General features: G+C 38.6%; 1 protein-coding gene across 2 annotated transcripts in view; it reads right to left on the reverse strand.

Annotated features, from left to right (window-relative positions):
- celsr3 (cadherin, EGF LAG seven-pass G-type receptor 3) overlaps positions 1-13035 on the reverse strand; it is a 96644-nt gene that overhangs the window by 33133 nt on the left and 50476 nt on the right. For both annotated transcript variants that reach the window (XM_019266029.2, XM_019266028.2), the window contains 6 exons: positions 12582-12707; positions 11451-11620; positions 10394-10579; positions 7880-7990; positions 7542-7710; positions 202-343 (listed from right to left, as the gene is read on the reverse strand). In XM_019266029.2, coding sequence (XP_019121574.2) covers positions 202-343; positions 7542-7710; positions 7880-7990; positions 10394-10579; positions 11451-11620; positions 12582-12707 — 904 coding nt within the window. The remainder of the gene's footprint in view (positions 1-201; positions 344-7541; positions 7711-7879; positions 7991-10393; positions 10580-11450; positions 11621-12581; positions 12708-13035) is intronic.

The raw sequence follows: 13035 nt of genomic DNA on the forward strand, positions 1-13035 counted from the left end.
ATTAGGTTAAGTCTACATTTATCCCACAGTGGATTACATGCATGGCTGGAGATGTGGGACAACAGGGCTACCAACACACACACACACAAGCACACTTAAACAGAGCGTAGCTGGACTACAAACAACACCAATGACTGTGTTGGCATCACACAGGTAAACAGGAGTTCAAATGTTAAGTCAGGTGTGTGTGTGTGTGTGTACCTGTGTTGGCAGTACTGCCCATAGTGGTTGTCTCCACAGTCACAGATGTATCCATGGGAAGAGCTGGGCTTCCTGTGGCACTGAGCCTCGTTTTCACACGGATTCAGATGGCAAGCGTCCGTGCAGCCTCTCCCATAGTAACCTGAGAGAGCGAGAGAGACAGAAATGGTGTCAATGATTAAAGTCAAAATGATTTGTGCAACCATTGCCAGCCTACAAGTCAAACACAAACATCACTTAGCAAAATATACAACTCTACAAAATGTGTTTATATAGTTATAAGTTCTTTTACCAATTACATAAATTACAGCATTCACTGCTAATATATGGCATTTTCAAGTCCAGGAGGAGTGACATCCTTATAATTGCTTTGCACAGAAGTCAAAGGGACGAGGTTTGAGTGGAAGGTAGGACATAAATAATAATAGAAATTCTTGTTATTGAGTTTAGACTGCCAAAAGAACAGTCAAGGCTAGAGAGACATTGATTTTGTTTAAATATTAGAATTATGCTTTGTCTCGTGCTTTGTCAAGTCAGCAATATTTTCAATATTTAACCAAAAACACAACCTCTCTCTAACCTTAACCAAATGCTTCAAGTTATCTAAAAGAATTACTGTATAAAACAGACTTTGCATGCCTACAACAGACATGGTATGGAAAACAAATGAAATACATTTACAGAAAGTTCAATATAAGCACCTCATTGTTATGTTGGGAAAACATATTCAGGGCAGCAGTAACTAGTAGCTAGTAAGTTATGTATAAACATAATTTTTAGAGACAAATTACATTTACTTCTGTTATTTTACTAGAGAAGCACTTCAGCACACACTCCTTTAATTCAGTAATTAGATGTTTTCACAACCGCAGGGTGTAGAGAGTTTTGTTGACTCTTTATGCATCAAAAACAGAGAATCAATTAATAATATGCTTTTATGGTTTAATTTGTTCCTTTAAAAGAATCAAGTCTGAGTTTCTTTTCTTATTCACGGGAAAAAAAACATCCAACCGTGTTACAGAGTAACGTTTACAGAAAAACTACAAAATAGGGCATTGAAAACATAATTTCTCAATCAGTTTCACACAAGTTTTCGTTATTTTACAGAGAGATTTACGTTTCTGTTTGTGCTTTTCTCATTTGTTTGAAGTGAGTAGAGATCATGTGGAAAAAGGTGATATCACACACCAATCACAGTTGAGCAGCAATTCATTTAAAATGTGACGGCAGTTGTGGGTTTGTTTGCATGTTGCCAGGCCACTGTCAAACTAATCTGCTTAAACTACACCAACACTGACCTGATAACTGATTAGCTGAATGTTTTATTTATTTAAAAATATTGAAAAGATTTGAAATTAAGTTAAAATAAATATGTCCATGAAGAACTTCCCATGCATTTACATTTATCATGGAATGAGAGCGATAAACTACACAACAACAAATCTGAATATGCAGAACAGTGCCTTATTTCCCATTCAAGTACCAGACATAATAACCTGTCAGCTCACAAGCGCACATCTCAGACATCAAACAGTGATTATCTCAAACGTCACACTACATACTTACTCGGCCTGGGCAAACCACTGGAAAACAAGCCACAACTGAGCACTATAATGCTGTCATCTACTGAAACACAAAGCAATGCTGCCTCTAAAAGAAAATTACTGCTCTAGGAAAGGAATAATAAAAAAAAAAAAAACAGCAATTTATTTCAATTCAGCCAACCAAAACTAACACAAGTGAGTATAATCTGAGCGTTAAGGAAAAATGACACTTTGCATCGTGAACAACATAAAAGGAGGCTTTTCTGCAATCTAAATGAAAAACATGAAAAACAAGGTGTTTCTGCTTCAGCAATCAAATGGTGGGAAAATGAGATCTGCATTTTTCACAATTTGGAATTATTTTATACACTAAATGGTAAATCAAATAATATTAAAAAAAAAAAATTAATTGCAAATGACAAAACTCTCTTTTGGATAATTCCCCTCAATAATCGCTAAAAAGTTGTGCAATACCGTGACTGTGGAGCAGCATATGCAAAGACAACACACACAAATTCCAGTCGTAGCACGGTGAACGAAGCCGTCATACACTTCAATGCAATCCCCAGACACTCCAAAACACACCAGCCTCTTATATGGTAATACAGGCCAGCACATAAAACTCCTCTTTAATCTAATGACTAAAGCAGAGTGCTTCACACACACTTTGGGGTGTATTTAGCACAAATAAAGGAGGCCTTTCACCCAGACCTGCTTTTCTTTAAAAATAACAGAATTGTTATATTTAGTCTTTAATGAGCTTGTTTTAATTGTTGAAATTAAAATACTATGCCTCAGCATAAGACCCCACTTTCATGTAGGAATGGAAATACAAGAAACAAATAATAATAAAAAAACACATTCAGACTTTCTCTATAGGCACATACTAGAGTACATATATAAAAAGCTCACTTTTACTTAAAAAATAATTTAAAATTACTCAAATTTACCACATAATGGTTAATAAAGACCCGTTTGGATAATATACACAGAAACTACAATTTAGTTTCAAGATATTCTGACATCTTGAGAGACTTTGAGATTTTCATCTCTCCATCCAGCATGATCAACGTATGTTTATTAATCGTTTGCAGTAAATATATATATATATATATATTTTTTTTTTTTTACGAGAAAAGATCACATTAAAATGTGAATTCAAAGCCCATTTGCTTCCTGTGCACATCATTTTCTGCTATCCATGTTAGCATTAGATCTTTGAAAACTTTGTTTTTACATTCAGCATATGTGGCATTTCACCTGACTGCACTGCCTTTGATTATAAGTGACAATTAAACTGAATTGGCTTGAAGAAAAGCACGTGCTTTAAATGCAGATTTGCCTTTTTGAGACAGTCCAAACACTCTTTTGCGCTTTTACAACTGCTCCAAGACAGAATACTCACATTAATATTCATATCAAAACTTATCAACAAGTGAAAAACAGAAAACACGGTGATCTCTGCGACAAGATATTACATCTTGCGTGTTGCACTGATCACGCTGACTTTCTCACCAACAATAACCTCACATACAATCACCATCCCTCCTTCAGCCAGAGCGTGCTTTCAGACCACCTTTTTAATTTAACAGCACTGAATTGAAGGACATCATTATAGATTGAAGTATGACTGAAGTGTGTGCGCAGCTTGTTGAGGTCTGCATTCCCCTCTCTCTGGGGCTGACAAACATGTCTGAGGTCTTATATGTTCATCTATAGAAAATACAGAAGCCACTCTGCTTTTCAAGCCTGTGGCCTTGGCTGGACTTTTATATACACTATATACACTCTTTCTTTGTGAAACTAGAAATCCACACATACTGTAATTTGCAAAAGATAAAGAGGAAAAAAGAAACACTGACCTTGCTTCCCTCTTCCTTAAACACATTTTTTCCATTTCATCTACCTTTCTCTAGCCCCCTATTATTGCTTGGAAATATTTCAGGAATGATGCAAACAAAAGAGATAAAGATAATCATGGGTATTGTTCACTTTCTAATTATCAATCTCAGAATTTCTCTTTGCGTCTTCTCATGATCCCTGACTCTCAAACTGTTGTTGTCTGTGATTTCTCTCTCTCTCACACACACACACACACACACACACACACACACACACACACTCAATCATGTTCTATCAGCTCTATACATCTTTACACTTTCACCATGGCAACTGACAGAGAGAGGCGGCGACAGCCTTGGCTGTTTGGAGACAATTATAATGACACTGGCCTTGTCACAACAATATGGGAGAGAGAGAGAGAGAGGCAGACAGACAGACAGACAGACAGACAGACAGACACACAGACAGACACACAGAGATAGAGAGAGAGATTTGAACCTGTAAGAACAAAGAGTTGTAAATCTTGTGTGTGTGTGTGTGTGTGCATTTCACAGTCAGAATCCAGGAGATTTTCTTGGGAAAAGTTTTGCTTCTCGAGCTGTACACACATCAAGGTGACGCACAGCTTCACACCTGGCTATAGACACTTTATTGTAACACAACATCAGCTTGACTTTTCCACGAGACTATAATCAGGAAAAGACAGATGAGTCACTTGTTCACTGAACCATCCATTCATCCTCTGTGTATCCAGCTGTCTTCTTTCTGACAGTGGAAAGATTGTGCATGTCAGAAATATGCCATAAAAATGTGTTGGTGGGAAAACAGAATGATAGCAGTGAGCAGTCCAATGACTATTTGTTATATGAAAATGGTCGCTCCCAGCAATGAACCATATAAAATGATTATCCAACTATGCACTTCTACAGAGCTTTCTATTGTTATTGGTTCTGTTATTGTTTGGTTTCACGGCACATTTACTGTATGGTTCATTCACACCACTTTAATCAACCTTCTTTGCAGTAGCAGCAGCAGGCAGCTGTCTTCAGCAAAAAGCTCTAATAAACCCACTGAGCGCTACGTGCCCGGCACCAAATTGGAGACAGGCAAAATTCACAACTATATGATGAAGAAAAAGGAACATCTAGCTAAACAAAGCTGTACAGTGCCAAATACCTGTACATTTCTAGTTTGATATCAAACCTGATCGATAAATGACATTTCTAGGTGAGAAGTTATTTGTCATAGGGAACAACTTTTCCCTGATTCAGCACCTTGAGGATCTGGCATCTACTGTAGGTCAGAACAGAGGAAAGTCATAAATTTCTCCCTCTTTGTCCCAAAGGGTCTGAGCTTAATATACTGCAGCTGCACACCACACCCAAAATCAACAGCCTCATATAATGCACGTTTCTGACACCTGTGGACATATCTATTTGTTTTCAGTCACTGTTTTAAAGGAAACACTGATAAATGACTCATCACTAAGAGTAAAAGCAATTATGAGGGTTCCCGCTCTCAAAACTTTAACATGTTTTCCACATGAGAGTGAGTTGGTTTTTAAACAGCTCAGGGAACTCAAGCAGACATAAATCAACACGACTGTAATTTATCATATTAAATAATTTTTTCACTGCAGTGAATTAGCCTGTAGCAACTGGCAGCAACTGTCACGTAAATACACATATAGACACACACAGGTTTACATGCCGGGTACTCATACACACACAGCGAGGGGATGAGAGAGTGTGTGTAAGCGATATTGGGTTTTCCAGGAGGCTGCATTGCACGAAACAGAGGTGCTGTCAGTTCCTTGAGAGGCCTGTCAGGCTGCAGTAGTTTCAGCACCAGGCCAAAGCACACAAACACAAACACACACATGAAAGGGAATTATTTAGAGTGCATGTCTCTTTTCTTTCTCTCTCTCTCTCTCTCTCTCTCTCTCTCTCTCTCTCTCTGCTTTTATTAAACTTTGATTTGATTTATCTCTAAGCAGCATTAATTTAAAGCAGCCTCCATATTTAATGCCCATTGTGCTGATGAAAGATAATGATAATGAGTGTGTCTGTGTGTTTACAGCAAATAAGTGCATGCATGCAAAGTTTATGCATATGCTCTGTGTGTGTGCGTGCTTGTGTGTGTGTCCATGTGTGAAGGCAGTATGCGGAGTGTGTGCCCTATGTGTGTGTGTGCTCCATGTTAATGAGTCAAGGTGTTAGCATTAACTTGCAGGCTGGTGTGCAGGATGCTACAGGCATTGCAGCGCCTCTCCTCTTCCTCTCCCATGCTGTCAGACCTGAGGCTTTCTCACATTAACAAGCTATATCCATGTAACACACGCTCATTCCTCTTTCACTCCATCCACCTCCGCTTTAATCTCATGCTCTCATTTTCAAACTTTTCTTTCTTGAAAAACTTTTCCTTTGAGTTGCTTATTGTTTTCGGTAGTGGAGCTGGATAAGTCACGATGATGGATGGACTACTGAGAGGGCCATAGCATTAAGATAATACTGCCTATCAAGCCAGAAGAGGAAGTTTCGCCTGAGCAGGTACAATGGAGATATGAATCTGCAGAATATCTGCTCTTTGCTTGGGGAGAATTAAAGACAGCCTAAAGATAAGTTAGCACAGGACTACAGAATGGTGTCACCTGTCATGATGAATGTCGAATAAGAGAGTATCAATATCCTGACAAACTAATATGAGGAAGTGATTTGGCCACTCTGTCTCGCTCTCTCTGCTGATTTTATCTTTCATGTGGTTCTTTTTGTCTTAACCTGCTATTCAAGCTCTTGTTTCTTGTCTCTCCTTAAATCATAAATATAAGTAATCTCCTTTAATCATCTATTGTGTGTTTAATCAATAGCCATGACCTGAACTGCAGCTGTTGCATTTGTAGCTGTTAATAAAGCTCTAAATAAATATCAAATATCATTCCTCCTCCTTTGTTGTGTTCATTTTCTCTCTCTGTGTGCATACATGCCAGTTGCGTGTGGATCTGTTCCCATACGTGTCACCACTGTTTTCAGGCTGCTTGATTTGAGTTTTTTTTGCGCTTTTTCTCTTCTTTCCTCTTGCTGCAAAACTTTTAGCGTTTGATTTTACACCACTTCTGTCACCCGCCTCGTCCTCTTCATTAATCATTAAGATTTTCAGTCTCTCTGTTCCTTTTTTTAAATCTTTCTATTATTCTCTTTTCTTCTTTTTCTCTCAGTATTTCTCTCTGTATGTATGTTTACCCTCCTCTCTTCAAAAATCCTCTCCTGTTTTAATCAGGGTTTTCTCCTCCACATTAATTCTGCCTCATTATATTCACCTGACTAAGGAGATTTGGGAAGTTAGCCTGCAGTCAGTCTGTTTTTCTCAGTGGATGAGAACTCATTATGCATTCCCAAATATCTGGTTAACCCAGTTAGAGTATTGGCAGACACCCGCACAGATATGGCCACTTCATAATTATTCCCTTTTACTCTCTAAGTCTGCTAGCTGCTTTCACCTTTTCCCCTCACACCTCTTTCCTTTGACATCAAATGTCCAGAGAGTGGAAAATATTAGGACCACTTCCCTGGCACAGAGGTTAGCACGTATTTAATTTCACTTGCATGACTAAAGTGGATTATCATTCTCAGCTGTGTTACTTGGCCAGTTTATTTAATGTATTCATTGGCAAATAAAAACATTTTTAGATGGAAGCAGACATGCAAATTGTTCCAAGGCTTAAAATCCGTCTTGGGCAGATCAAGCTGCTAACAATAATTTTGTATTGTCCATTAGTTCCTTATTTTAATTGAAGTCAATTAACTGTTTACTCTATAAAACATCTAAAGAAGCAGTGAAAAATTATGATCATCTTTAAATTATAACCATCAAAAATCCAAATTACATTGTTATCCTTCAGCATTCACAACATCTTCATCCCTGTCTACACACAGCAGCAACTCTCCGTTCACTCACCGGGTTCGCAGATACAGGTGTGCCGCTCCCATTGGTCAGAACAGCGGCTGTGAGCAGGGCAAGGAGATGAGACGCAGGGGTTGCCAACGTTACAGCCAATCTCTACTTTGATAGCTTTTGACGGGCGGGGCAGGGGAGGGGCATCAGGCCGTACACCCAACCGTACGCCCTGTAGAAAAAGAGAGAGAGAGAGAGAGAGAGGGGTCTATGTTAAGAACACTCGCAGCTTCATTCAGTGTCTATGCCAAACTCACTTCTATCTCCTATGTGCCAATATTCCCCGCTTCCCACTTCCCATCCATCAATAAACATTGAAAATTCAATTCATCTGTCTTCACCTGTATGCATCCTCTTATTCCGTTTTGAACCTCTCCAGAGCCCAGCACTCCTCCAACATGCAGATGTTTCACCTTCAAACCATGAATCTCATTTCCCACTATCACAGTTCCCTAATGGGGGAGAAAGAGGGGGAGAGGTAAGGGGACAGATAGAGACAGGAAGGGCAAAGATTATTTTTGTAAATCGCTGTATGCAAACTGAATAACTGAACAAAGAGATGCACAGGGAGCACATTTGAATATTACTGGACGAAGAAGAAGAAGAACTCTGAAATGTATTTATGATAAAAATATTAAAGTAGTCTGCACATATTGTGAGGAAATTTTCTATTCTAGTATAGCATATATGAGTGATACACAGGGTTAGGCATATAACTTGAGGTCATTGTTGTTAAATTAGGTTGTAAGAGACACTGCCTTCTTTTTCTTGTGATACAGAGCAGCTGTATGATTGTGTTTAGGAACGCAGGCACCATCCTGATCATTACTATGGTAACCAAGGCTACAGGATAAGGTTGTCTCACTCCCTAGATACAACAGATAAAACAACAGTTAGTAACGCAGATGCCTCTAAAGAGTCAGGTAACAGTGTCAGCCCACTAAAAGAGTGAACATATTTTCATCTAACGACCAATTGGGAAATACCTCATACTCTAGATGCGTTGAGTATGACCATTAATAGACACAGAGTAGTTGTGGCACTATCCGGAGGGCATACAGACTAGCCCGAGGGGACAACTGCTTCAGATAAATCACTTGATAAATCCTCTATGCTCCTCGACCAAGCTTCAATAAATATTTCAGCATAAGACATCTTGGACTCTTGTGCACTTTCTCTCCACTGCCTGAACTGACCCCTGATGAATAAAATTCTCTACATTAGGTGTAATAATGGATGAAAAAAGGAGTCACAAGAAGACAATTATTCACAAAGGTTTGAGTAAAATGTACAATGTACAATGAGGGATGCACATTTTATTAGTTTAAACTGAAAGAAAATTAGTCAGCCCATTGTTTGGAAGTCATGATTCTTCTTCTATGTTTTCATTTACCACAACCTCACTGAGTAGTCACGTTAGAATAGTGCTTATGTCAGTCGAGAGGAGGAGAGGGGAGTGTGACCATGAGGGGAGAATGATTTTTTGAGCTGCGGAGTGAATGATTGAGTTTATTAAATAAAAGAAAACAATAACATGCAATATTGAGAAGGTCAATGCTCAACTGATAACACTGACAGTGTTGAGAAACAATGTTGACAGGCAACTTAGCTTGCAACAACCATGAAAAGAAAATCAATGGGCCCCATTCATCAACATTTCAGCAGCAGTGGAAGATGCAAAAAATGGATCGTGAGATGTGGCTGATAATAGCTGCACACATGCCAAACAATTTCAAAGGTAATTACTGTTTAATTAACAGCTACAATGTTTAATCATTTCATATTTTTAAATGTTTTCTGAAACATTTACTCAGTGGGTTACTTGATGCATTTTGAAGAATAGCCTGATGAAGTACAATAATAAAAATAAAAGTGATAACTTGTTGGCAGATACTGTACGAATTAAATCAGCATGAAAACAAAACATACAGAGACACAGTGTGGAAGTGTATTTGTTTTGCTGTGTGCACTGCACGCATGTACAGACCTCATATAAACATATGTACGCACACACATCAAACAGACATCATTCAGTTCAATTCGACATATTAATCCACTGCAGATTAAGGGAATTAGGCTTACCATACAGTTGCAACATTTCAATGTATACAGTATATATTACAGGAGAGAGCGGACAGTATGGCTGCTGACATAGAGGCATGTCAGATTCAGAATTCTTATGAAGCAGTTTCAAGTATTTTTGCGTCTTAGAGACAAATATGTGTATTTCCTGAAACAAGTCATTAACCGCAATTAGCTGTGATAATGTCAATGATTTCCAATGGAAATGCACATTTTAAGATCTTTCTTTAATCTTTTCTTGATAAAGGTAAAATGATCTGCCTAATCTTTAAAATACTGACACGAGTTAATTGAAAATGTCTCAAACCATGCAGAGGAATTATTTCACGCCAAAAGACTTTTTCCTGCTTTGACAAAGAGATTTTCAAAGATCAAAGTTAATATGGAAATGATTTGCTAATTTGTATTAATCTTTTATCTTTTGCAGCGTTCTGTTTTCACTATACTGGGTCATGACAGGAAATGAAGTAGAAGTCTGTATATGGAGATATTTTAGGTTAGAGGATATTAAATGAAAATAAGCCCTCATTCATATTAAATGCATTCCATTTCCAATTAGAGTTTTATGAATTATGATTAGACTGAAAAAAGCCTATTTCCAGCTGAAGGGTGGGAATCTGTTATGCTTAGTGTTGAAAATAAAGGGAAACCAGGAAATACCTTGTTAATTATTTTAAATCAGGACAAATCAGACTTCCAATAACTGCATTTACAGTGTCTAAGGACTTAAAATTGCTGCCCTTAAAAGTTCCATTTTATCACTGTGTTATTACCTGATAGAGTCCAAAGTCGAGTCGGACTGTGGCGACGTAACGCGTCTCACGGCCACTGCGAACGTCTCGCAGCTCCAACTGGAGGTCGTGCCATTGTCCGTCTGCCACCTGAACCTGATCCAAGCGCAAACGCACCGGTCTGGTCGAACCACGGGTCACCAAGAACACCAGCTGACCATTCATCACCTGAGAGGGGAGGAGGAACACACGCACACAGGCAAACACCAGAAAAAAATGAAAATGGGAAAAGAGGGAGTGTGAAGAAACATGAGTCACTGAAAACAGTGAAGGAATAAAATAACCTGCTTGATAGACTGAGTGTGTCTGTGTGTGGGAGTGTGAAATCCAACGTCTTGGCTGTACTCCGTGTTGTTTTGGATTTAGCATTAGAAATGTAAACTGTAAATAATTTCAACGACAATACCAGTATTTTGACATTTTTGTCTCAAACAGAAGATGAGAATGCCGAATTAAAACACAAAAAAGAACCATATTAACCTATTAACCTGTATAATTCCCATAATCAACGTGACTACTGCCAACACATTTAACACCCCACGCAAGATTTTACATCATGTAGCACCTGGTGAGATTTGGCTTAAGAAGTGCAGCATTGATTTAAAGCACAATATCAAATTGTTTATGGTAAGAAGAAGAAGCTGTTGCCCTTTATATTTTAGCATAAATGCAGCTAAACCTTTCTGAGCTTCTGGCAATGGTTGAAGACAGGTAAAATACAGAATACTGGTGTTTTTTTTCTTTTTGTCTCTGCTGAAGAGGATAAACACAGCTAGATTTATCCTCTTTAGCAGAGAGGATGAGAGGCAACAATCCTCTTTGCCACAGAAATCAACAGGTTTATGGTAAATATGGAAATGTTTTAACACCATTAGCCCCACTGTGATTTGAAACTCAACACTTATCTCAGCAATGGTCTCATTTACTAACACAGCTACACAACTATGTGATAAAACCATAACAACTCAAATATGCTGTAGTACAGATTTGAATGGAAATGAACAACTGCGTGTGCTTGCGCTCTTGTGTGCGTGCACACCTGAAACAGCAGGCTGGTGTACTGCCCAGCCTGAGCATGCAACAGCGTCCCCTCTCGCGCTCTGGTCCTGAACACTAGGCCGAGATACCAGGGCGTGGAGATGGTCACGTCGTTCTTCAGGTCCCACCATAGAGCGCTGTTACCCAGAAATCGATGGGGGTGTGTCATCACTGAGGTGGAAGGTGAGAGACAGACAGTGAAGAAACAGTCCAGCAATATTACAAACTGTCTCAGGACCGACAGTTATACTGACAATAACTTAATTTTTATCCCACAAGAGTGTTCTGTAACATGATTTCCCCTAAGAATTGACAATCTGTGCTTACAATCAAGACATGTCAGTAAAACTGGGCTACAGAAGGTCCACATATGTGTGGGGAGTTTATATAGGTCCAACAATCCACAGGAAATAAAGCAATATATCCAGCATGTAACAATTACCTCCCATGCACAGATCACCATTAGTCTTAATGTGTTGTGCTGCAGTTTCCAGTAAGTATTCAGAAAGTGACTCATCCATTTCCACTCATTCCTCCAGTCAATACCTTCACAGAGCTCCACACTTACTCACTCACCCATTAATCCATCCATCCATCCATCCATGAACATTTATTTCATTTATACACTTACTTTACTCGCCCTCTAAAACCCTACAGCTGTGATGGACCAGCACAAAATCGGGAATAAGTACTTGAACAGAGGAGAAAAATGCTGACGTGCAGACTAAGGCATTAATCCGAATGAATGAATGATAAAGCACTTCTGAATTTGAACTACGAAAGTATTAAAGTATGAAGCCGTCCATTAAAACAGCAGTTTGCATGTAAATAATAAAGAACTAGTTTAAATGTGTGTCCTGAGGCATTTTAACTTTAATAATTTATTCACTAGTTAATAGGGCATTAGTATAATTACTGCTGACAAATAAAGGCCACTAAAGATCACAGTCATTTAGCTGCATTTTTAAAAACATGACCACTCTCATCACCACCAGCACGACAGAACCTGCCAATTATCACAGCCATAGTCTCACTCGTTATTGATAATTATATCAAAATTGAACAATGAACGTGACATTGTTAAAGGTTGCTATTTGTTATGAAAGCAAAATTTAAAAAATAAAAGCCTCACCGTGGCTGCAGTCCTTCCCTCCGTACCCGAGAGGACAGTCGCAGGAGAAAGTCTCCCAGCTCACTCTGCAGGTTCCTCCGTTCTGACACGGATTGGACTTACAGAACTGGAGCTTGGCACTGCAGCCTATAAAAAGCAATAGAGACAATTACATTTCCGAAAATGTTTCACCATGGGCTTTAAATGAAACACATACAGTAACACAGTGGTTAGCTGATAGATCACGATGTTAACGTTCAGCTTCATGAAAAGATTTGAAGATCCAAATGGCCTTTACAGAAGCATCTAATTTCAGTTTTTGCATTAACAGTTACTTAAGCTTGAAATGTTGCATCAAATGAGTTCATGAGTACAAAACAATAAAGAAAGATGGGATACTGACCCTTATTTTAAAATGTCCCATGAATAATTTCTGTGAATTTCACTACAAAACAACACAATGACACTATTGTGG

Source organism: Larimichthys crocea, chromosome XV, assembly GCF_000972845.2.
Source record: "Larimichthys crocea isolate SSNF chromosome XV, L_crocea_2.0, whole genome shotgun sequence".
Classification (NCBI taxonomy): Eukaryota; Metazoa; Chordata; class Actinopteri; family Sciaenidae; genus Larimichthys; species Larimichthys crocea.